This window comes from Protomyctophum parallelum (genome assembly GCF_964188405.1).
Source record: "Protomyctophum parallelum genome assembly, chromosome: 5".
Classification (NCBI taxonomy): Eukaryota; Metazoa; Chordata; class Actinopteri; order Myctophiformes; family Myctophidae; genus Protomyctophum; species Protomyctophum parallelum.
The window spans coordinates 24749644-24775837 of record NC_139702.1 but is presented as its reverse complement, the minus strand read 5'-3'; the positions used below and the strand labels follow the sequence as shown (position 1 = coordinate 24775837).

General features: G+C 44.1%; 2 protein-coding genes across 2 annotated transcripts in view; both read right to left on the bottom strand.

The window, feature by feature from the left end:
- tmem131l (transmembrane 131 like) overlaps positions 1–10907 on the bottom strand; it is a 101256-nt gene extending 90349 nt beyond the window's left edge. Inside the window, 2 exon segments of the mRNA XM_083766234.1 lie at positions 8958–9031; positions 10570–10907. Of these exon segments, the coding sequence (XP_083622360.1) occupies positions 8958–9031; positions 10570–10735 (240 nt within the window). The 5' untranslated portion in view covers positions 10736–10907.
- An 8119-nt stretch (positions 10908–19026) lies between these two features.
- On the bottom strand, positions 19027–19527 carry LOC310859149 (iron-sulfur cluster assembly scaffold protein IscU-like; the record flags this gene model as incomplete). Its single annotated transcript, XM_083765549.1, has 1 exon — positions 19027–19527. The coding sequence occupies one exon, from the start codon at positions 19525–19527 to the stop codon at positions 19027–19029; it is 501 nt and encodes a 166-aa protein (XP_083621675.1).
- Positions 19528–26194: the final 6667 nt, after the last annotated feature.

Sequence of the window (26194 nt, the reverse complement as noted above, 5' to 3'; positions counted from 1 at the left end):
TATTACACACATGAAGTTATGCAAACATTGCAGTATTTCTCTGTGAATTCCACGCATAGCCGATTCGTTTGGATGTATTTTTAGCAGAGCTGTAGCCAGCGAGAGAGGTGGACTGCTGTCATTTTACAGTCCATGCTCAGGCAGGAAAATACTGTATTCCCACAATAAAACGTGGAGGACTTCATAAAAAGCCAAAAAAAACATCCTATCAAACAGCCATATTTATTCTTGGACGGCTTGGTTTGGGTTGAATGACATTTTAATGAATTGCTTCATTGACGGTGGAGCGTGAACCATGCCTAAACTTTGAATCCACTGAACCACCATATCGCACCCATTTTGCTCATGGGCATGACTTTTATATTAAAACACTTATACCGCCATTGCCGAAGTCCTTTGTCAATTGAAGCCTAATTTTGATACTAACGCTTAACGCCATTGCCGATATACCTTTGTCAATTGCGCTTTTATAGTGCATTCGATCGAGCGACCCATAATGCTACTCACGTTAGCCGGTTAGCTAGCTGTGTTGTTAGCACAGCACTGGATCGTCCATCTTAGATCGTCGTCGCCATAATAATCCATTCTATCCATTTCTTTCAATCGCCTGTATCTCCTTCAAAATAAGAGCTCAAATTAAAGGTGTGAGCTTATCCATCCGCTATTTTTGAATAGCCAAAGCAAAAAAACCTAAATGACACAGATGCTTTCCCGGGTTTTAATGGGTTAAATCCAAAGTCTTGGATTGTGTTAATTTACACTTTTTTGGAACCAAAGAAGACCTAGCAACTAATAGTTAATAGTTAGCATAATAGTTAGTATAACGAGTTTAAATGACTAGTAAACATTCCTACTTCCAAACCTTTGTATCACCAGCATTTGATCGAGGGCCACCTCAAAAACCCTTTTTTCCCCCCTTTTATTTACCTGCCAGTGCATTTCTTTTTTAAAGATATTTTTTGCGGCTTACGCCTTTTATTGGGTTTTTGAAGGGACAGACAGTAGGCTGACAGGAAACGGGAGAGAGATGGGGGGATGACATGCAGTAAAGGCCGTGTCGGGCTCGGGAGTCGAACCTGCGGCACACTGCGACTGGATTACCGGTCGGGTGCCCAGACGGTTACGCCAGAGGCAGAGACATGCTAGGAGGGCTCCTACGTCGCCAGCCGAGCGACGTGTGCCTCGCATTTCGTCAGGTGTATTTTGGGGGGGATCGCATCCTGTTAAATCTTTTTGGGGAGGAGCGCTGCTCATCAATGTCACTGTCCTGTGCAGATGGAAGGGTGAGAGCGACACACCCACAAACTCTGCCGTAGAATCACAATCATTTTAACCCATTCTGGGAGGGAACCCATTTTGGTGTTTTAACTAAGCATTATTAGCATTAAAAAAAAGGTACAGAACATTCTCAGTGTCCAAGTTGGTCATATTTTTGTTTAGATGGATGGACCAGCTTAGCAGTGGTTATTACAGTGGGATCCGGGGACCTCTAGGGGTCCTTGGGGGGGTTTCCAAGGGGGTCCGCAGCATGTCAATACAGCATCACAATCATTTTAACCACTTAACCATTTTGTTTAATACTTTAGCCTATTCGATAGCAGATGTACAAGCTCACAGGCAAGGCAGCATGTCACTTTGTGCTGCGATGTGAGCTTGCACAACTGCTATTTTTGAACAATGTTGTGTGTGTGTGTGTGTGTGTGTGTGTGTGTGTGTGTGTGTGTGTGTACGGTATATACAGTATATATATATACTTTATATATATATATATATATAACCCATTTTGGGCAGGAACCTCTTTTGATGTTAGCATTATGTTATGCTTTAGCTATTGAAAAATAGCAGATCTACAAGCTCATAGCGCGCCACCGCTACGAGCTTGTAGGTCTGCTATCTGCTATTTTTGAAAACTGTCAGGATGTAGAAGACATTTTTATAGAATCTGATCTCAGGTCAAAATGGTTTAAATGTTGTCTTCTGGGCACCCCTGGCACAAAGCCACAAGGGGTGGGGGGGGGGGGGGGGGGGTCACGGCCAAAGATATATATATATATATATATGAATTTGGGGGCGGGTAGTTTTGAGAACTACTGCCTTGGCCTTATAGCGTATTGTACTTCATCACCTTGAATGAGCTGCCTGAGCTATGCTTTCTCTCCACTCCACAGCAGAAAGGCCTGGATGGCTGGCAGGCAGGCAGGGAGATCATTACATGATAATGGAAAACCCAACATCCCGGCTTCACAGTACCGTGTCCTTGAGCAAGAAACGGCAGACGGCAATGCCCGAATGTACACACACAAGTTGAGCACAGTCACAGTGTCACGCCCTGGAAACAAAGCTCTCGCACGTCACCATGTCGCAGTGCGACGTGAGCTTGTAGATCTGATGTTTATTAGCGACCTATAGGCCTGTTTTTTTTTATTAGCGACCTAGTCATGATTGACTGCCCCCCCCCCCCCCTAAAGCCAACAGGAGTTATTTAGAGTTCAAAGTTATTTTGAGATTGGGGGTCGGCGGCCAAATAAATATAATTTCGGGGGCCCTTCACACGAAAATGGTTGAGACACTCCCATACAGCCACGTCGGTTTTTTCAGAAAACTGTAGAATTGTTCTCAAGTCTAAATAGGTTAACAGATGGATGATAACTAGAGATGAATGTGGATCCCCTGGCCAGGAGCCAGGACTAAAAGAGAAGCTATTACCAGTCACTGCACTCCAGTACAACCAGTAGCAAAGGGCTTGCGAAGTTGCGACTATACGCTGTGTCACCTGCAGCTTCTGTAACCCAGATGTCATTACACAACCTCCCCCCCTCATCGCAATACGACACCACACAATGTCAACAAATCTAATCTATCCCGTCACTCACTCTGCAAGAAATGTGTGTGTGACGTGCCGTACGCGCAAGCTGTTGTGCATGCAATGCATGCAATGCACTGCATGTGTGCATGATGCACGTATGTGCGTGCATGTGTCCGTGCTTGCCATGCATGAGTGTGTGCACCTGTGCTATGTTTTTCTTTTTGCCGAGCGGTGGTAAACATCAACTCACGCCCGATGCATTTCTTATTTTCTTTGTGGGTTTTTTGTTTTGTTTTGTTGCGTTTACTCCTCCCGTCCATAACGTGTTTTCCTTCCATTCATCAGAGCCGTCCGGCAACTCTGCCATTTTGTCGACCTTTGCTCTGAATATACATGTGCGCACGTACACGTACATATAGTAGTAATTACACATGCACACACACACACAGAGCGCAGAACGTCATAATATAAGTCCTAGACCTAGAGGTTAGACAGGTTTGAAGACACTGTATGATGTATGGTAAAAGATTATGTAGCATAATTATGTAAAACCTACTCAACAGCGAATAATAATAATAGGGCCTAATAGGTAGTTTAAACCTGTTTGGGGGGGGGGGGGGTTACGCTGTGGCTCTGCCAGAGGCTAGCTGTCTAAGAGATGGTCCTTCTGTGTGACAGGTGTGTGCGTGCGTGCGTGCGTGCATGCGTGCGTGCCTGCGTGCGTGCGTGCGCGCTCACTGCCGGTAGGCCAACTTAGTACCTCCACTGGTTTTTCCACTTCGTGTTTTTTTCCACTTTATACTTTCTAAAATATACTTAAATAAACTTTCATTTTATAGGTCTGCTATTTTTGAAAAATCGAAGAACCACTGACATAGAAACATAGCTTTTTCAGAAAACTGTCAGGATGTAGAAGACATTTTTAGAATCTGATCTCAGGTCAAAATGGGTGAAGTATGACATCCACATTGGGGAGCCAAACTGGTCCCAGAACCACTGGCCAACTTCTTAGGCGGATGCACTGGTGTGCCTAACTTGTTCCATTTCAGGTGATGTATTAGCCTTGCATAGCGATACTAGAGAGGGGCCATACTTAAATCTGCCTGGGGCAATATGCATAGCAAAGGCAGATGAAGGCTGACTACGCAAGGGTAATAATGTACTGTATACTGTACTGTACTATACACACACACAGACACACACATACTGTACACTTACAAAGACAGAATGGCTACAGTAAATGTAAGGTGCACCGGTGCAACCAATGAACAGGTTTGATTGCACTAATGGACACATTTCCATGGGTGCACTGTCTGGAGCCTTGTAACAACCTAAAACCACTTATTTTATAGTTTATACTTTGTCCACTTGAAAATAACCAATCTCGCAAGCTGCCTGCCTGCCTCAGTGCCTGTCTGCCTGCCTGCCTGCCTGCCTCAGTGCCTGTCTGCCTGCCTGCCTCAGTGCCTGCCTGCCTCAGTGCCTGTCTGCCTGCCTGCCTCAGTGCCTGCCTGCCTGCCTGCCTCAGTGCCTGCCTCCCTCAGTGCCTGCCTGCCTGCCTGCCTCAGTGCCTGCCTGCCTGCCTGCCTCAGTGCCTGCCTCAGTGCCTGCCTGCCTGCCTGCCTCAGTGCCTGCCTGCCTCAGTGCCTGCCTGCCTGCCTGCCTGCCTGCCTGCCTGCCTGCCTGCCTGCCTGCCTGCCTGCCTGCCTGCCTGCCTCAGTGCCTGCCTGCCTCAGTGCCTGCCTGTCTCAGTGCCTGCCTGCCTGTCTCAGTGCCTGCCTGCCACACCCCTCCAGGAGGGACTGTATACTCTACAGTCAGCTGGTGACTTCATGAGAAGTTTATCAGCAAACACTCAGCGACCGCAGCGTGACCGAGCGGAGCGCCGTGACATTACATAAGTGTCACCAGGAAAGCGTTTACAGTGCAGACAAACCCACACGACGACAGTCAGAGTGTGAAGGCCTCTGTCACTCACAAAAACCAAACCAACACTGCTGACCGGGAAGAAAACAAACTGAATGCCCCCAACTTCATGTGCAATGTGACGTGACATCATTGCTGTTGTGTTGGGCACATTTTTATTTCTATTATTATTTGCGTGACAAGACATGCCAGGTTGCCAAGTAGTTAAAGGCGCATTCCACTCATTTCATTAATATACCTTAGAGCTGTTTGTGTTTTCATACTTTCACACAACAGCTCTAAAGGCATATTAATGACATAGTAAAGTGTTGAAAATTAGTAGAATGCCCCTTTAAGACTGTCTATGGGTTTTATAGATATTGAACCAATGAAAAGTATTAACAAGCGCTTGTGAATTGTGAATTTGTGGTTAAATAATAACTACATTGGATCCATTGGAACAGATTCTTCTCCCCATTTCGTGAACAGCAGACGATATGCAATTTGACTGGTTCATCAGGCTTTCCTCTTAACCCTCTATTACAGTTTGATTTATCCATATCTCATTTATTGCAATACCGTTTGGGCAAGTACATATCCATCCAATTTACACAAATTATTAATTATTCAAAAGAAATTTGTAAGAATAGCTACCTCTTCTCACTATTTGACTCCATCTGCTCCTTTGTTTAAGGATCTAAATGTACTGTCTATCTATGACATTAACGTAGTACAATCCTGTTCTTTCATATATAAAACCTTCCAAATATGCTTCCTACAACTTTCAAAGAATATTTTAAGACCAACTCTCAAGTTCATGATTATAATACTAGACAATCTGACAATATTCATCCTCCCTTCAGCCGTATCACTCTTAGCCAGTTCTCCATAAAAGTCAGAGGTTCTTTACTCTGGAATTCACACATACTTATTGCCAACTCCTCATCTTCACTCTGTAACTTTAAACATAGATTGAGGGCCAGCCTCTTGAAGCAACCCTCTCCACTTGATTCTAACGTAATGTAGCCTTATTGTGCATACTCAGACATACTCGGACTCAGACAGACAGACACACACACACACACACACACACACACACACACACACACACAGTGTAAATAATGTATTTATTGTTGTTTTTGTTATTTTCCATACCTATGTTTGATTACTTTGTCTTACCATTTGTATATTACTATTTGTATATTACTATTTGTATATTATCTTTGGTGAGAACCACATATAAGCCCTCCCTGGGTTTCTTTTCTCACCTGCACACACTTCTCTTTTATTGATGTTGTCTTTTTTGTACCGTTTTTATTGTGCGAATAAACTAAACTAAACTAAACTAAACTAGACTTACATATGTGACCAGTGCCAGCAGAATATGCCTCATGTCGCCAGAATGAACATGCCTTAAATCAATAAATAAACTCGTTTTTTTTTTAAATGTGATTTTCTTTTTTTTTCATATTAATACAGTTTGAATGTTGAAGAAGGTTTTCATTCAAACAGATTGTTCATTTGGGCAAATGAAATGTATACATTTATACGTCAAAGTGGGCTTGTTTTTTAACAAGTTTCTGGAGGCAGAAGAGCGCAGTTCCGAGATTTGCATGTTGGTTACGATTGGTCTGGAATCTCTTTGTCCTCAGGTTTCACGCTCTGATCACCGCCCATTAGCGTGCTTGTGTTTGTAAACACAGAAGTATTCTGGGCATTTGGGTTAGACTTTACAGAAAATAAACAAAACCACGTATAGCTACTCGCTGAAATACACTTCCCAGCTTGGAGTCTTTCACCAACAAACAACAGGCTAGAAGCTAGCTAGCCTAGTTAGCTAGCCGTCTGTGTTGTGTGTTAAAGAGCAAAGAGATCACACGTCTTTTCTTTTAATCACAACTCGCTCATTTCTTGCTCATTTAAAAAAAGGTTATATACTATGTAAACTATGAAATGCAGGCTTTCATTTGGTATATAGAACGTTTGTGTAGGCCGTCTCTAAGAAACGGTATCAATTGAAAAGTAAATGTCGGAAAATCGCTTAATTTTTTTCCTCGCGCACCCAGCAAAGAGCTACGTCTTTTCAAATACGGCCGTTAGTACTGTTAATTCAACATCCGGTGAGGGGAGGATACGGATCGTGTATGTATTGTGTATATAAATCAGGGCATACAGTGGGTGGGCTTTAGACCGGATGTAAGCCTTGCACACTAAATAGACACCCGATGTAGTATGAATCCACCCATCGAATGCACAGGAATTACTATAAATGAAACCAGGCATTGTGACTGCATGTGGACAGATCTGTTTATTAAAATAGCAAATCTACAAGCGCACAACATCATAGCCTGATGCGTCGATTTTATTTATTTAAAATACTGGGTCAATTGTCTGACTTTGATTGCTTAAAGTAGACCTGCATAAAATGGTGTACTGCAGCTATTTACAACCAGGTAGTGTATAAGTTAAATTGAACACTTAACTTAATATTTAATACTTGAATACTTATACTCAGTATTTAATACTTAGTACTTTCAAAAGGGTTTATTGGGGCACCTTACAAATTGCATTGTTTGTTCTACTGGCTTAAACATGTCAGTGTTTCTAGTGTTGCACTGTTGACAGCTAAAACGTCCTATTGTCTCTTGTCCCTCCCATTGTCACACCCACTTCTGTCCAGCTCTAAGGTGATAAAATGTTGTGAATATTGAAAAGGGCTTTTCTCAGCTTTGGGTGAAAGGCCCCAGTCATTTTAAAATGGTTATATCTCCTTCAATTATTGTCCAATTTCATTGAATGATACATCATATGAAAGCTTACATTCTGTACTTTAATAATCTGTAAAAATCTGAAAAATGGAAAAGGCGACATGAGGCATGTTTTGTTGGCACTGGTCACATATTGTTTCTGTGGGGCAGAAACCTCTTATCTCCATGTTTAGTTTTTTTGTGAAATAACGGCCTATTCGATTTATACCACAGCATCACTCAAAAGCGTCAAAAGTAAGCAGATCCACAAGCTCAAAACGTGGCGCAAAGTTAAGCATTATCGAGATTGTAGATCTGCAACTATTGCAATTTTTTTGCATTTGAATCCTGAAAGGTAACCTTTTTTGGACATACAAGGTTTTCCCACCCGCGGGGACGATAACGCTTTCAAACAACTCAGAGACAGCAGCACGCCATGTGCAGAAAAACACAAAACATCCTTCTTTTCAAACCGGTGGCAACTTGGGGATAGGATTATAGCAGAACTACTATACAATAGACCAATGTACCATAGCTCTAACTAATCATTCACAATAAAAAACATTATTAAACCAGCCGTCTGCCATATTTTAAACTAAATGCAAGGAGGAGCACATGGAGGCAATACAAAGTCACTCCCTGCCTGGTTGTATCGTATCCCTCCCTCTCTCGCCCCCTCCCCTCCTGTGTGTGCAGTGAAGGAGCCATGTGCGCTGCACAATAGGCTGCAATGTGGAGCCAAAAAATCCCGAACAATGGACGGTTGAAGCATGGAGCCAGCCAGACAGCATGCGGCTGCTGCCTATAGCTGGCCTTCTCTAGATCAGCCCTTCTCAGACATTTTCACGTCAAGGACCCCCCCTCAAATTCGATATGCGTTTGGCCCGCGGGCGGCGGACCACCATTTGCCACAGGACCCCCCCCCCATCAGAGACGATTTGTCAACATCTGTCGAAAAGAAAGAAACAATCTACATAGAAGTGGAGCATGTTGTGGACAGGCTACTTTCGAATAGCTGGGGGGGAAAAAATGGGGCTTAAAGTAATTAAACGGTTCCTATTTTTTTGCTGCAGGGACCCCATGGAAATCACCCGTGCACGAATCCCATTTCGAAAACCAGTGCTCCAGCTCACTATGTATATTCGGGAATAACCATTCCACAAATGCTCACAGCGCACAGCAATGAGAGCTGTGAGCTTGTAGATTTACAGTATTTTTTTTTAAGAAAAACGATGACAAATCTCTTACGGGGGGATGCGACTTTTGGCATAAAATCTTTTCAAGTGGGGATAATGGCTCCACGGACCAAATACAGTACTGTATGTCAATTTTGGAGGTCTTTGACATGAAAATATTGCAGAACCAATGCTCTATAGTCTAGCTCATGCAGTGTTGAGGAGGTTGCACTGTACTAGTGTGTACACACACACCATTGAGTATAGTTCATATTTTTACATCACGACAATGTTTAGAGGAATTATTATTATTATAAGTCTTACCTGTATTGCGACTAAGGTGTCCGAGTCCTCCGGCTGCCATACCTCCAGCACGCCGCTGGATATGTGACTCAAGGCTTCAGGTGGAGGAGAGAGGTCGAGGAGGGAGAGAACAAGAAGGAACATGAGCGAGACGTACGAGAACACTTTGAGCAACACACTGGCTCGCTGAAGCAATATAAAGGCCACAACAGTTATAATGCGCGAGATTGTGATTCAGATACAGTATAGTGGTGGAATAATGTACATTTAACTCAAGTACTGTACTTAAGTATAATTCTGGGTGTACTTTTCTACTTTACTCGAGTTGTTTCCATTCCTTGATACTTTCTACACTCCACTGTAATTATTTGACAGCTTTAGTTACTAGTTATTTTGTCACTTCAATACATACAGTACAGTAGCCTACATTAGCCACTTAAGGCTCGACACATCTTGAAAAAGACAACTGATGCTCAATATATTTTGTACTTTCACACCCAAGTCAACATCTTGATTAAAGGACATATACTTCTACATTGACATGATTATTTCTACACTTTTAATTAAAGTGAAACGAATATATATTACACATTATGTGAGTTTATGATTCATTATGAGAAGGACAACTTTAAGACAACAGCCAGCAAGGCTAGCTAACTATAATTACCGTGTAATTAACATAATCCTCTCCTCATCTGACTACTGGGAGACCTTGTTTTTAATCACATTTCATCAGGTTTATTATGAGCCCAAGTGATTTTGACTCTTTGCTGTCTGAACAAAACAAAACACTGTAGCTAAACAGCTACAGCTAGCTGACAGCCTGTTTGTAACTCTCCCAGCATGGACCGATAAAAACACACATACAAATAAAAATAACTGCAATATTAATGCAGTGTTTCAATACAGAACAGCCAAGCCTATTTATACTGTTTTGTTCTTGTTGTCCAGCTAAAGCTAACAATTCCAGCTCTTTTGTTCCCCATGTCTTTCCTGCCACAACTGTACACGCATGTACTGTATATGACATGTATTATATAATGATAATAAAACAAATGTCGCGTTTCTCTTCCTGAAGCCGTTATTTAATTGAAAGGATAATTTATAAAGTCCTCCGCGCGAGCGTCATGCATCCGTGCATGCCTGCCGCTCGCGACACCAAATACATAAATTGTCTTTTCAACCAATTTTAGCAAAGTAAAAATGTACATATTTTTCCAACAAGAAATGGCGTAAATTCCAGAAACAATTCAGCTTAAACAAGAGCCCCCCCCCCCAACAAAGAATATATCTACAACAATCTATAGATAGCTTAGATCGTTTTGGGGGGTGTGGGGGACAATAAGCGACACCGACCGTGGTACTATTAAGTATAGACCCCTATAGGTACACGCGCACAGACGCGCACGCACGCACACACACACACAGTTGTACCCATCAGAGAAGAAAAAAAACAATTATCTTCTGGGAATGTCGAGTTTCAAAATAATAATATTAATCTTATAGGCTTACTGAATACTGATGAGGACATCATGATCATGCATGGTCCTTAAAAGTATAGCAATCCACACACACACACACACACACACACACACACACACACAGAGGCAGCGGCAGCAGCAGCACATTATACCTTGCAGCTGAGCCGTGCCGTGCTGAACCTGGCAGGGCAGCAGCAGCTGTAACAGCCCCAGCAGGACGTTGATCCAGGTCTTCCTGTGGCAGACGTGGAGGCCCGTCCCCAGGCTGCCGCTCTGCTGCTGATGGTGATGGTGGTGGAAGTCCCCCCCGACCGCCATGCCGCTGCTTCTAGCTGCCCCGTGTTGCCAATTGTTCCTTATCCTCCCAAGATCGGAGCCCCTTTCTTTTCTGCTTGTCTGACTGTTGTCTGTCTGTCTGTCTGTCTGTCTGTCTGCAGCAGCCTGCCTCAGCTGCCTGGCTTCTCTGGGCTGGCTTCTCTCGCTCTCGCTCTCTCTCTCTCTCTCTCTGGATGTTGTGTGTGTCTACGCCACTAACGCCAGACGCCTCCCTCCCCTAAAATTCACTTCTTCTTTTCGTTCAACGGAGGACCTCGAACCGACTTGACGAATGCATGGAGCCACCTACTGGTTATTTATTTTTGATTAATTTTTTTTTTTTTTAAACAGAACCCTCATAGACACATAGGGAAACATGATAACATCCTTTCCTTTGTAGTGGAAAAAGCAGTGGTTTTGGGACATCCCAAATTAATATGTTTTGATGATTGTGATGCTTTTGCTGGAGAACCCCACAACCACCCTGGCTATAGAATCAACGTGGGGACCACTGTTGTGTTGGGTGGGGGGATAGGGGGTGTGGTGTGGGGGGAAAAAAGTCTGAAATTTGTTTGGTGAATTAAATCAAGCCTTTAACAGTCAGTAATTTAACTGACATAATATGATAGTGGTCCGGAGCTATTCCTTTCTCATGGTCGCCCTTACTCTGTTCTCTTAACCTTCCACATTAAACTCATAGATAGCAGACACATGCGATCCATCCATCCATCCATCTTCAACCGCTTATCCGTAGTCGGGTCGCGGGGGCAACAGCTCCACCAGAGTGCTCCAGACTTCCCTCTCCAGAGCAACATTAGTGACTTCCTCCTGGGGGATTCCGAGACGTTCCAAGGCCAGTGAGTCAATGTATTTCCTCGATGTAGTTTCCTCCACATTTTAAAGTTAGTTTCAATGCCACCACTTGCACAGTTCAAATCTACAGTGATGCTCGTATCCGTTTGTAATTGTTTCATTTAAATTATATTTTTGTATTTAGCTTTTTATTGGTTATTGTTTTTTGTTTTTTTTGTTTTTTTTTGCTTTTATTTCAGTTTAGGCAACTTCACAGAATTTTAAGCTTGGTTTTAAGCAGGTTTGCTGCTGCTGTTGTTTCATATTGTTCACTCGTTCACTCACTATAAATGTGGGAAACCTCAGTGACTTTCGAGCATAAAACTGGATGAATTAATAATCAAGATTCAACTTAATTGTCACATCACTGATTTGCGCTATGAGCTTGTAGATGAAAAAATGTGAAAAAATGAAAAATCTTTGAATATAGACTACCGTATATCTATATATTTTTAATCAAATCTTTGCTTGTGGGGGTCCCTGGGACAAATTATTTTGAGATAGGGGTCCGTGGCCAATTACAAGTAATTTTTGGGGTCCATGACATGAAAACTGTTTAATAGGATTTATAGAAGACATTTGTAGAATCGGCCTGATGTCTTTAATGGGCTAGTGAGAATCAACCTGCTGTGTCGGGTGGGGATGTGGGCTAATAAGATATTAGATATTAGATATAAGATTTTGTAATCGTTATATTACTATAGGCTATAGGCTTTTTCTTAAGTTGCACAGTCTGTCTATAGAGAGTATGCACAGGCATGATTTTCCCATCAGGACACGCCCCCCTCATCTAGAGTGGCAAAACATTGAGCAGCATGGAGTGTTAGATTTTGGAATCGCTCGTTGGAAATCACTCAACCGTCCTGCGTACCACCTGTTTCTAAATGTCACATAATGCAGGAGGCAGCAAAATGTTGTGTTTTTGAAAACAAGCACTTCCAAACTCTGACACAAAAATAATCAAATGCAGGACATTTCTTGACAGAAAGTAGCTCATAACGTTTATATGGTGGATTGATTTTTATGAAACAAAAACTTTGCAGATAGAAAGAGGATAATTCAAGCTTTTCGTACAGCTGCAATGTTGATGAGTTTAACATTATTTAATGCAATCAGACAGGACTTTTCTGTTTGGATGAATGGGCTGGCAAGGCCAGAAAGTAATTCTTTGCCACTCAGTGGGCGTTCCCACATAACTTCCAGGTACGATGATGTCACGCGCATACCCTCTATTTCTATCTAGACTCATATAATTTTCGAGTTCCAACCCTGTACATTTTATTCGGGTATAGGCCGCGGAAAAAACACTTCGCTTTTTTGACAACTCATCCAGACCTTCACAAGGGACTGTGTTTCATATACATCTTGACAGAGACTGTAATTCAATGAGCTGATCCTTTTCAATGGACGTTAAACTTCCTATAAGCTGCATCAGGCATCTACCTGGGTTCTGGATCGTATGGCAGCAGTGGGATCAACCCATGTACCAGATACATGTGGGGTTGGTTGGAACTAAACAACAGCACTACGGCAGAGGTGAGAAATGTTGGAACCCTGCCACGACAGGCTGGGCAGGTACACACAGGAACATTAACACACTGACTCACATTGCCTTTCTGCACGAGGGTGTGTCACCTACACACTCCAACAAGTAGGGGGTGTGTGTGTGTGTGTGTGTGTGTGTGTGTGTGTGTGTGTGTGTGTGTGTGTGTGTGTGTGTGTGTGCGCTCGTGTGAGAGAGTGTGTGTGTGTGTGTGTGTGTGTGTGTGTGTGTGTGTGTGTGTGTGTGTGTGTGTGTGTGTGTGTGTGTGTGTGTGTGTGTGTGTGTGTGTGTGTGTGTGTGTGCGCTCGTGTGAGAGTGTGTGTGTGTGTGTGTGTGTGTGTGTGTGTGTGTGTGTGTGTGTGTGTGTGTGTGTGTGTGTGTGTGTGTGTGTGTGTGTGTGTGTGTGTGTGTGTGTGTGTGTGTGTGTGTGTGTGTGTGTGTGTGTGTGTGTGTGTGTGTGAGAGAGAGACAGAGAGAGAGAGATATAGTTGTCATCAACTTTTTAACTATAGCAATTATTTACGATAAAGTGGGGTCTTTCAAGATGAACACATAATTCACTTTACAGCAAATGCCATGGACTAATACCTAATGACTTCTACAAGTCTTGACTATGGACTATTAACCACTATTAACCCCCTATAATATAGGATTATAGGGTTTAATCATATAGGGACTCCGGTCCATGGGGACCCCTATGTTATAGTAATAGTTCCCCTCCTTTCTTCCTTCCATCCAAATCTTTGTCTTCCAAATATTAAAAAAAAAATGTCAGATGACGTCGTTTGATGTCTTTGTATATTTAAGTAGTTCGTTATTTGTGCAACTTTTGTTATATACGAAGCCTAAGAAGCAAACATAATTGCATTTCTATTTTCCGATGACACAAAAAAACACAATTAAATCGTTAGTCACAATTATCTGTATGAGAATTGTTTCAGCATGAAAAACCTGGTCTTCTCTTCTGTGCCCCAACATGCATGTACCTAACCTACCTTGACATAGCCTATAGGCTCAACCCTTGCATTCATTTTCATGTGCGTGTGCGTGTGTGTGTGTGTGTGTGTGTGTGTGTGTGTGTGTGTGTGTGTGTGTGTGTGTGTGTGTGTGTGTGTGTGTGTGTGTGTGTGTGTGTGTGTGTGTGTGTGGCCTACTTGTATTTCTATACTTTTGAGTACCAAATGTAGAATTGTCATGTCTTCACAAGAGCAATTTAAAATTTGTTTAACCCATTTAGGCAGAAATTTAAAAAATGTCTTTTTATTAATTTTTTTCTGAAAAACCTCATGTTTCTATATGAGTGGTTCTCAATATTTCAAAATATGTTGTTCCTGCAGGGACACCCCAGAAGCATAGATTTGAGTTAAAAACTGAAACTCTGAAAGAATATATATTCAAAGATTTCAGACACATTTTCACGATTTTTCAAAAATAGCAGACCTACAAGTTCTTAGTGCGGCACTCGGTGCCGCGCTATGAGCTTGTAGGTCTGCTATTTTTCAATAGCTAAAGCATAACATAAGTTAAAACACCAAAAGGGGTTCCCGCCCAAAATGCTGGGTTAAGATTCTGGTAGGGTTATATAGGATTAAGCATTTATAGGTTAGGGTTGTATTTGAAATGGGTTGTCTTCATGCCTGATTTATAGTTGCGTGTCAATGTGTCATACATCGGAAAATAGACACTCTAGGTTGCAGATCTTCTATTTTTCAGCTACTTTTCAGATATTTTACGTTGCATTATAATGCTGTCCTAAAATGTTGATGTCCTCACATAGCACAGTATAGTGGTAATACAAACGTGTGTGTGCGCGTGCAGCGTGCGAGTGTGTACCTTGACATAGACCCAGCCCTCGGGGCTGTGCTGTGAAGCAACTGACGTGCTCGACTCCTGTTCCAACAGTATTTGCTTTCTGATAATAAATTTACAAACAACTATAGTGACATGTGGCACTGCGTGGCATGTAACCAAACATGATTACTCAAGTGACAAGTTGTAAGTTGTCGAGTTACCTTTCCTCAACTTAGCATAAGCATTTCAGTGTTTTTTCAATACTTTATACCTCTCCACTACATCTTCGACTAACGATTGTACTTTTTACACCATTACAACTTTACTAGTTTGCTCTTTTTATCTTCTCTTTTTATCATCTTCTCTTGTCATCATCTTCTCTTTTTATCAACTTTACTAGTTACTTTGCATTGCATGTTTAATTAGTACAAAACAGGCATTAATCAATGAAGGCCTATTTTATACTTTTTTTTTAATAGCAGATCTACAAGTTCACAACATGCCACATTGTGAGCATGTAGGATCATCAGCTATTCAAACAAAATACACGTTTTGGAAAATAAATAGTGAAATGGGAAGTACTTTTACTTTGGTACTTTATATTTTTATATTGAGCCCAATACATTTGCACTTTTACTCAAGTAAAACGAATACAGGACTTTTACTTGTAGCAGAGTATTTCCACATTGTGGTATTGCTATTTTTACTTGTGTAATACATCAGAGTGGTTCTCCCAGCACTGACAGATGGTAAGTCATAGTAAATCAGCACAGAGCACCGTTGACATTTTGAACCTGAAGAAATGTGACTGCAGTGGTGCTCAACCAGTGGTCCACGGGCCACTAGTGGTCCATGGTATAGTCATAGACGATCCATCTCTCTCTCATATATATATATATATATATATGTGTGTGTGTGTGTGTGTGTGTGTGTGTGTCAGACAGACAGACAGACAGACAGACAGACAGACAGACAGACAGACAGACAGACAGACAGACAGACAGACAGACAGACAGACAGACAGACAGACAGACAGACAGATAGATAGATACCTTCACTAAAAACGCAGGGACAACACTCCACACGTCTGAAACTCATCTTCTCCCAGTCACAATGAAAATTGCATTTTCATTGTTTATAATGCATATATATGCATGTATAGAACCAGAACCACAGGTAAAATCAGTTTGCCTATGCGGACCACTTTGAGGCTAATATTATTCCGAAATCCCCAGACCTGCACAGATCTACTGAATGTCCAAAGTTCAGGTTTTTTGGGTGCCATTGAGGTCAGAAAACCTAATTATTTCATACAGAAGGATGGTCTTCCTGTTTTCTTTGTCGCACCTCCGACGGTGCCACGGAGGACTATATGCATGGCAGGGGCTGTCCTCTTCCCTGAGCCGAGCCTAAGCCTGACCGCATACCAGAAGAATAAATAAATACATTTACCAAAATGTAAACACCAGACCTTTAAGAATCATTTTGAACTAGAGTTGTAGTGTGTGTGTGTGTGTGTGTGTTGGGGGGGGGGGTCTTGAAATAACTACTGTTAAGGCCTTGTTGTGTGTGGTTATGCATTATGCCTTCTTTATACTAAATACATGCAGTATATTGTTGTGGGGAGGTGGAGTGGTCCTTGGAATTATGTTAGTGGCCCAGAGCAGATATAGTCCGGTAGCCGACAGGCTTCTTTTGTTTAAAGTGGGACATTTGGTATATAGTCATTTTTATTGGCCTAAAATATTGTCTATATTCATTCATGAATCCACTTGCTGACCGGCTGTCTGTATTGAGCAATTAGTTTTATAGGGGTTTCTTCTTGTGACCCTACCATTAACATCCTGTATAAGGCAAAAATCACACCCGTGTGAAGTGAGGGGCGCTATTAAAGTCTAACTCATGTTGATTAGGTGATGTAATGGTGATGTAAAACAATCGGCGCCAACACAAACATTAAATGCCATTAACAATAAAGAGACAATATGACATGAGTTACAAAATGATGTAAGTTTTCCCGTCATTGTCAATGGCGTTTATTAAACAAACATTGAACTAAAGACAAACATTAAACCATATATAGGAGGGGTTAGCGCCCCTCAAACATGTAAAAGTGACAGCTTTGCACAAAGAAAAACACTCCTTGGGCTAAAAACGGCCATAGCCACTTGCCCAAAATGTGCTGACCTCATCACATTTGTGCTGACCTCATCACATAAGTGATGACGGCTATGACCGTTTTTAGCTCAAGGAGTGTTTTTTGTGCAAAACTAATGCTTGGAATGGTTTCAGAATCATGAAAACCCCCTATAGTTTGACATGTCACATGCTACTTAACACACTCCTCCTTGTCCTCCTGTTGTTTCAGCCTGTAGTCTCCTTGTCCTCCTGTTGTTTCAGTCTGTAGTCTCCTTGTCCTCCTGTTGTTTCAGTCTGTAGTCTCCTTGTCCTCCTGTTGTTTCATTCTGTAGTCTCCTTGTCCTCCTGTTGTTTCAGTCTGTAGTCTCCTCCGTGTCCTCCTGTTGTTTCAGTCTGTAGTCTCCTCCTTGTCCTCCTGTTGTTTCAGTCTGTAGTCTCCTTGTCCTCCTGTTGTTTCAGTCTGTAGTCTCCTCCTTGTCCTCCTGTTGTTTCAGTCTGTAGTCTCCTCCGTGTCCTCCTGTTGTTTCAGTCTGTATAGTCTCCTTGTCCTCCTGTTGTTTCAGTCTGTAGTCTCCTTGTCCTCCTGTTGTTTCAGTCTGTAGTCTCCTCCTTGTCCTCTTGTTGTTTCAGTCTGTAGTCTCCTCCTTGTCCTCCTGTTGTTTCAGTCTGTAGTTTCCTTGTCCTCCTGTTGTTTCAGTCTGTAGTCTCCTCCGTGTCCTCCTGTTGTTTCAGTCTGTAGTCTCCTCCGTGTCCTCCTGTTGTTTCAGTCTGTAGTCTCCTCCTTGTCCTCCTGTTGTTTCAGTCTGTAGTCTCCTCCTTGTCCTCCTGTTGTTTCAGTCTGTAGTCTCCTTGTCCTCCTGTTGTTTCAGTCTGTAGTCTCCTTGTCCTCCTGTTGTTGTCTCCACCAGGCCGAAGGCCTAGGGGGAGAGTATGTTTTGCACTCCGTCCGTCCCTGTGTCCGTCCGTCCGTGTGTCCGTCCGTCCGTCCGTCTGTGAGGAGCTAATCTCGGCCACCGTTAACCCTGTCGATGCCAAATTTTGCACACACACTCCCTGGATGCCAACGATGAACCTCTGCCCCAAACTTTCCAGAACGGCCTGTTATAGCGCCACCAGGAGGCCGCTTTGTGAAAAAAAAGTTTTTGCACAGTACACCTACACATTTTGTCCAAACATCACGCAAATTGGTACACAGTCTCTCTAGAGCCATTCAACGAAACCGGTCTTTCAGATTTCTCAGACTCCATCCTGATTGGCTAAGATTGGCTTCCAAAGTTCACAGGAGTGCTCAGTTTCAAACAAAATGCTGCAAATCATGAACACATCGCGTGATTTCCGTGAAATTGTGCACCCACATTCCCACTAGGCCCAGGACGAAATGCCACGTGAACAATTTCAACTCAGCCTCAAGGTGGCGCTATAACTGGCCGAAAGTGTTTTTACCTCTAACTGCACGGATCTGTGGATAACTTTGTATGCCAACTCCCTAGAGGCCAAGGAAAAAACTTTGTCTGGAATTTTTCACATCTGCTCTTTATAGCGCCACCAGGAGGCCCACATATGTAAAACACATTTTCTATTATTACTCCTTCAGATTTTATCCACATTTCACGCAAATCGCTACACATGATCTCCATAGTCATGTGATCAAGACAGCTTTGTTTGATTTCTCATATTCCATCCTGATTGGCCACGATTGGCTCCTACAGTTTTCAGGAGTAGCAAATGGCCACAACTTCTCAACGCAGCGTCCGATTGCGATGAAACTGTGCACGCATATTCCCACTAGGCTGAGGAAGAATCCTGGTGGAGACCTGTGCCGATTGGCACTTTATCTAGTTTCAGTCTGTAGTCTCCTTGTCCTCCTGTTGTTTCAGTCTGTAGTCTCCTTGTCCTCCTGTTGTTTCAGTCTGTAGTCTCCTTGTCCTCCTGTTGTTTAAGTCTGTAGTCTCCTTGTCCTCCTGTTGTTTCAGTCTGTAGTCTCCTCCTTGTCCTCCTGTTGTTTCAGTCTGTAGTCCCTCACCGCCGCTCTCAGGGCGTCCTCCGCCAGCATGGAGCAGTGCAGCTTGACCGGCGGGAGGCGCAGCTCCTTGGCGATGTCGGTGTTCTGGATGCGGAGGGACTCGTCCAGCGACCTCCCCTTCATCCACTCGGTGGCCAGGGAGCTGGCGGCGATGGCCGAGCCGCAGCCGAACGTCTTGAACTTGGCGTCCACGATGCGTCCGCTGTCGTCCACCTGGATCTGAAGCTTCATGACGTCGCCGCACGCCGGCGAGCCCACCACGCCGGTGCCCACGCTCCTGGACTTCCTGTCGAGGGAGCCCACGTTCCTGGGGTTCTCGAAGTGGTCCAGCACGTTCTCGTGATACGACGCGCAGAGCGGCTTGAGCTGCTCCTCCGGGGACAAGAGCCGCCTGCCAAATAAGCCCACTAAGGGGGATCCGAATCTCCGTAGGGACGGCAGCAACATTTCTCAGTATACCCGCAGCGCTCTGGAGGTCGACGTATAAATGTGTTTCCACCTGCCAAAGCCTTATATGGGCTGATGATGTCACACAACGCAAAGCTGACGATGCCAATTTCAAACGGCATCTCCTGCATTTTGGTCTCGATGTCACCGTTTCTCAGCGCTGGGTCTGGGGACCACCAGGTCTGTAACTCTGAGAGTGGAACGTTTGGTTCCACTCTCAAACGGACCCTTACGGGTCTGTTTGGTTCCATTTGTTACACTCTCAGAGCCACATGAACACAGAGGATTTTTACAGTGTCGATTGGGGGTCCGTCCCATGGGGTCCACTAGTGCAGTTAGTGGTTTAGTGGCTCAAATCTGACATTTGAGCCACGAACCACCATCTGACGAGATTTAGCCTCTCAGACCCAAAACGTAGAATATTTTGTTTTTGTTGAATACGATTTTGCCACGCTGCATTGATGCACCACAGGAGAGACGAAAGTGTTCTACATTCTCTAGAGAACACGCCCACAGAGATTTTGAGCTCTTGTAAATTAAGTAATGATTTTTCTAATGAGTAGAAGAGCCAACTCTTTACACCGCAGATGTGTCGTCTCCGCCTACAGGAAATGCGTTGCCTGCGACCATGAGATCCGTTTCTATATAAGATTGTGTCCCCACACGTCTCATTTTTTCAATAGGTTTGATATCAGCGGCTCCCAGGATAACCTTCCCCATGGCCCTCCAGCTCATATCCCAGCACAAGCCACGTTGCCTTTTCCCCCCTCCCCCCCCCCCTCTCCTCCACCACCACTGACTGTGACTGCTGACCAGGTAAAGATAGAACTGAAGAGGCTACATCAGGGCAAGTCGGCAGGGTCCGATGGCATCAGTCCAAGGGTGCTGAGGATGTGTGCAGACCAACTGTCAGCGGTGTTCGAGCACCTTTTCAACCTCTCATTGAGGCTGAGGAGGGTGCCGAAGAGGTGGAAGACATCCTGCATCATCCCAGTGCCGAAAGGAGCGCATCCCAGTACTCTGAACGACTACAGGCCAGTGGTATTGACTTCACACATCATGAAAACCCTGGAGAGACTGGTTCTGCAGCACCTACGGCCGGTGGTGAGTGAGTCCCTGGACCCTTATACAGTTCGCCTACCGGGCCAAAGTTGGTGTGGAGGATGCCATCATCTACATGCTGCAGAGGGCCTACGCACATCTGGAGAAAAAGGGGAGCACGGTGAGGATCATGTTCTTTGATTTCTCCAGTGCGTTCAACACCATCCGGCCCCGCTGAGAAGCTTGCCTCTATGCATGTGGACCACAACCTGGTGGATTGGATTACAGACTATCTCACCCTGAGACCACAGTATGTGCGGCTACAAGGCTGCCAGTCAGAGGTGGTGATGGGAAGCACTGGAGTACCCCAGGGAACCGTGCTGTCACCTTTCCTGTTCACCATTTACACCTCCGACTTCAGCTTCAACTCGCCAACATGCCACCTCCAGAAGTTCTCTGATGACTCCTCCATTGTGGGCTGCATCACTGAGGACAATGACGGGGAGTACAGGAGCGTGGTGGAGAACTTCATCGGCTGGGCAGAACAGAACCACCTGCTGCTGAACATCAAGAAAACCAAAGAGCTGGTGTTCGACGCCAGGCGGAGCAAGAGGAGGACCCCAGTACCCATCACCATCCAGGGAGAGGAGGTAGAGATTGTGGACTCCTACAAGTTTCTGGGTGTCCACCTGAACAAGGACCTGGACTGGAGAGACAACACAGAGGCTGTCTACAAGAAGGGACAGAGCAGACTGTACCTCCTGAGGAGGCTCAAGTCCTTTGGGGTGTGTAGCAGACTACTGGTGATGTTCTACCAGTCTGTTGTGGCCAGCGTGCTCTTCTATGCAGTGGTTTGCTGGGGAGGGGGCATCAAGGCGGGTGAGCTCAACAGGCTCAATAAAATTATAAAGAAGGCCAGCTCTGTTGTTGGCCTCCGAATGGAGAGCCTGCAGTCAGTCGCGGAGAGGAGGATCGGGGTTAAACTGGACTCCATGCGGGCAAATCCCTCCCACCCCTTAAATGAGGTGCTGCGGGATAGGACGAGCACCTTCAGCCGTAGGCTCACACTCCCCCTGATACGCACGGAACGCTACAGACTCTCTTTCATGCCAACTGCCATCAGACTTTTTAATGCAAAGGCATAAGAACTGCCCCCCCCGCCCCCAAATGGCATATGGTCCTTGGTTGTCTGGTCTTGTGTGATATGTCATTTGTGTCTGTTCTGTGTTGCTCTGTCTGTCCAGTAGTTTTTAGCTTTTTAGTTTCTATGCACTTTATGCTGTTGTAACACTTCAATTTCCCCTCTGGGATTAATAAAGTATATCTCATCTCATCTCATCTCATTATGCCTTCTTTATACTAAATACATGCAGTATATTGTTGTGGGGAGGTGGAGTGGTCCTTGGAATTATGGTAGTGGCCCAGAGCAGATATAGTCCGGTAGCCGACAGGCTTCTTTTGTTTAAAGTGGGACATTTGGTATATAGTCATTTTTATTGGCCTAAAATATTGTCTATATTCATTCATGAATCCACTTGCTGACCGGCTGTCTGTATTGAGCAATTAGTTTTATAGGGGTTTCTTCTTGTGACCCTACCATTAACATCCTGTATAAGGCAAAAATCACACCCGTGTGAAGTGAGGGGCGCTATTAAAGTCTAACTCATGTTGATTAGGTGATGTAATGGTGATGTAAAACAATCGGCGCCAACACAAACATTAAATGCCATTAACAATAAAGAGACAATATGACATATAATGAGTTACAAAATTATGTAAGTTTTCCCGTCATTGTCAATGGCGTTTATTAAACAAACATTGAACTAAAGACAAACATTAAACCATATATAGGAGGGGTTAGCGCCCCTCAAACATGTAAAAGTGACAGCTTTGCACAAAGAAAAACACTCCTTGGGCTAAAAACGGCCATAGCCACTTGCCCAAAATGTGCTGACCTCATCACATTTGTGCTGACCTCATCACATAAGTGATGACGGCTATGACCGTTTTTAGCTCAAGGAGTGTTTTTTGTGCACCCCCTATAGTTTGACATGTCACATGCTACTTAACACACTCCTCCTTGTCCTCCTGTTGTTTCAGTCTGTAGTCTCCTCCGTGTCCTCCTGTTGTTTCAGTCTGTAGTCTCCTTGTCCTCCTGTTGTTTCAGTCTGTAGTCTCCTCCTTGTCCTCCTGTTGTTTCAGTCTGTAGTCTCCTCCGTGTCCTCCTGTTGTTTCAGTCTGTAGTCTCCTTGTCCTCCTGTTGTTTCAGTCTGTAGTCTCCTCCGTGTCCTCCTGTTGTTTCAGTCTGTAGTCTCCTTGTCCTCCTGTTGTTTAAGTCTGTAGTCTCCTTGTCCTCCTGTTGTTTCAGTCTGTAGTCTCCTCCTTGTCCTCCTGTTGTTTCAGTCTGTAGTCTCCTTGTCCTCCTGTTGTTTCAGTCTGTAGTCTCCTTGTCCTCCTGTTGTTTCAGTCTGTAGTCTCCTTGTCTTGTGTTTTTTTCTGCGTTCCTTCTCCGTGTCCGGTCTACTCGGAGACGGGACAGTAGGGCAGCCGTCGATGCTGTCGATCTCCACCTCTCCGCGGTGGTTCGTCTCCGAGTCGCCAGACGTCGCCGCCATTTCCTCCACTTCCTCGTCACCATCCACATCCGTGAGCGGAACGATCCTCCTGTGTTTGGCTGGCGAGACGGAAACGTTGGTCAGGTGTGAAACCAAAACCTCCCCCAGCTCTCTCTCGGCCGCCCAGTTGTTTGGGTCACACCTCAGCAGTGCCCGCAGGTCGTAAATGCACGCCGGGTAGTCCCGCAGGCCTTTGTGAGCCATGGCTCGTCGGTAGATCGTCTTCGGGCCTTTCTCCAGCCCGAGCGACACGTCGCACTCCTGTTTGGCCTCTGCGAACCTCTCCAGCTTCAGGTAGCAGTGGGCCCTGTCGTTTGCGGGGTCAGTATCTATACGTCATTTGTTTGCCGATCGCCATGTGCGTATCACGTATCTATACGCATTTATAGCTTTTTTATTGAATACTTTAGTTCATCTTTCTATGCGCCCGGACAACATGTAACTCCGACCGCATCTTCAAAGATCCGGGTATGTGATCCTGAAAAAAGAGAAAAAAAAAGAAAAGCCCCCCCCTCATGAAAAGAGGCGGCGGTCTATGGGTGTGCCGCTTCCTCTATGTGTATATGTCAGGGGATCTAAAATGGACGTGCCCATGATCTAGTGTGTGTGAATAGAAGAGTAACACTCGATTCCCCCTCCCCTCCTGTTTCTACATGGTTCTCCCTAGGAGGATGATATGGGGGGGGGGGGGGTCTGTCTCTCTCTCGTTCTCAGAAAAAGATAGAACGCAGCCTAAGAGTTAAAGCATAAGGAAAGTTTGACATTTTTGCCTTATACAGGAGGTTAATGGGACAAGAAACCCCTATAAAATTATCAATAGAAGGTATGCGCATTCATGCTTAAAGTGAATGGCACATCGAGTGGCAAAGCAACATGCAAAGTGAGTTTAACATTGTTTAATGTTGTTTAATGCACGGCCAGAAAGAATAGTTTTTTTTGTTTTTTGCCACATAACTTCCGGGTTTGATGATGTCACACCCATACCCTCTATACTGACAGCCGGTCAGCAAGTGGATTCATGAATATGTATATAGACAATATTTTAGGCCAATAAAAAAGACTATGCCCTATATCTTGCGCCACCCCTTACTCCTTATCCCTATTTAATCCCTATTTAATTATACTTATTTGCCTTTTTTTTTACTATTTTAAAACATTTTAAAATAGTACAAATAGCCGATCTACAAGCGAACAACGTGTCGATGTAAATTGGCTAGTTGAACTATTTTTAAATGTTTTAAAATAGTAAAAAACTGCAAATACGTTTAGGGTTAACCCTCTAAGACCCAGCGTTGCTTTATAACAACAATTATATTTTAATTAATTACTTAATTATTATATTTTTTTCTGTTCTTTTTTCACCTAAACGTCATCAGTGATGTTCATTGCAATGCCATTGCAATGCCATTGGTCATGATATTTGCATATAAATAGGCTATATAAATTTTGAACAATTTTAACCTATGACTTTTGACCTTTAACCCTAATAAAAGTAAGTAAAATAATTGTAATATATGTTTTTTTGTGATCATTAGAATGTCTAGAACATGTTTTATTCATTATTGTGAAAGATATCCCCCAAATGCAAAAAATATTAATTTATTATATTATTATATAATTATTATATAATGTGCATAAATGTTTTTTTTACATATTTTTTAACCTAATTCCTAGTAGTACAAAGTAGTAGTAAGGTTGAAATCTCTTTTTTGCAAGTAGAAATGAATCCGGGTCTTACAGGGTTAAGGGGTAAGGAGTGGCAAGATGGAGCCCTACTGTATATACCACATTTCCATCCCGTCCACCTCGGCTGCCGGACTATAAGACAAAAACGTTACTGTATTCCCTCAGCAAGCTCATTGACTGGACAAAAATACATCACATCATTACGACCTATATAGCAATGTCTACTTCAGTCGCTCCCGACCTTTTCTGGAACAGGCCCAAGGGGCCAGTGAGGCTTTCCAACGTTGAAGCACGGGGCCCTAGTGGTAAGAGGAAGGACTGCAGGCAGACCCGTGGATTCATGACGAGGAAACCCTGTGCAGCTGGGTTTTAACATTGAGCGCTCGTTGAACTTCCGCATTTGGTCCAAATGCGGAAATGCGCCCAAAAAGGCGGACATATAGACGGTCCTTCCGGGTGCTTCAAAACGCCACTGAGCAACTTTCACTGACATGAATAGCGGGGGGGGGGGGAATTAAAAAACTTCAGTGCACATGTGTGGAGCTTCTCGCCAGATCAGTCTCTATCCTTTTAATACTCTATGATCAGTCCCACTTGAAAATCGTGCCCCCCCCCCCCTGGGGGCACGGTGGCACAGTTGGTAGTGCTGTCGCCTCACAGCTAGAAGGTCCTGGGTTCGATTCCCGCTCGGGGCGCTGTGGGTGCTGGCGGCGTGTTTCCTCCTCTGCGTCATCAGTGCCCATACCCGAAGGCGGGGTTGGCGAAAGGGCCTTTCTGTGTGGAGTTTGCATGTTCTCCCCGTGTCCCCTAGGGTTGGTACCCTCACAAAAACATGCAGTAATCCTGGTCTCTAAACTGCCTCCCCCTGGCCAGCGGGACACCTGATGGAGGGGAAAGGAACTGGTTGGAATAACGTGTTCCTTCCACGCGCTACGTCCAACCAGGGAAACTCCCCCCTGTTAGGTGTAAAGGAGCAACTTGGACACTCAAGCATGAAGGAAGCATGAGTTAAGTCCGTTGCTCTCCCCAGGTTGGTGGAGGGTGTGTAGAGCCCAGGATCACATTAGATGATTGACACAGGGGTGAAAAATGGGTTACAAAATCGTGGGATAAAAAATATATATTAAAAAAAAGAAAATCGTGGCCCCACCCATTTGACTGCCTATAATGATGATGTAACTGGCAGGCAGGTTTCTGAAGTCTCCACAGTCCTTCTCCGAGACACTCCCGAGACGGAGTATAAAAATGGTACCGTGAGCATTCGTTGAGGAGTCTGGACCAGTGTGAAGATAATACTCTAGGTTGAAAATGACTGAAGTTATCCT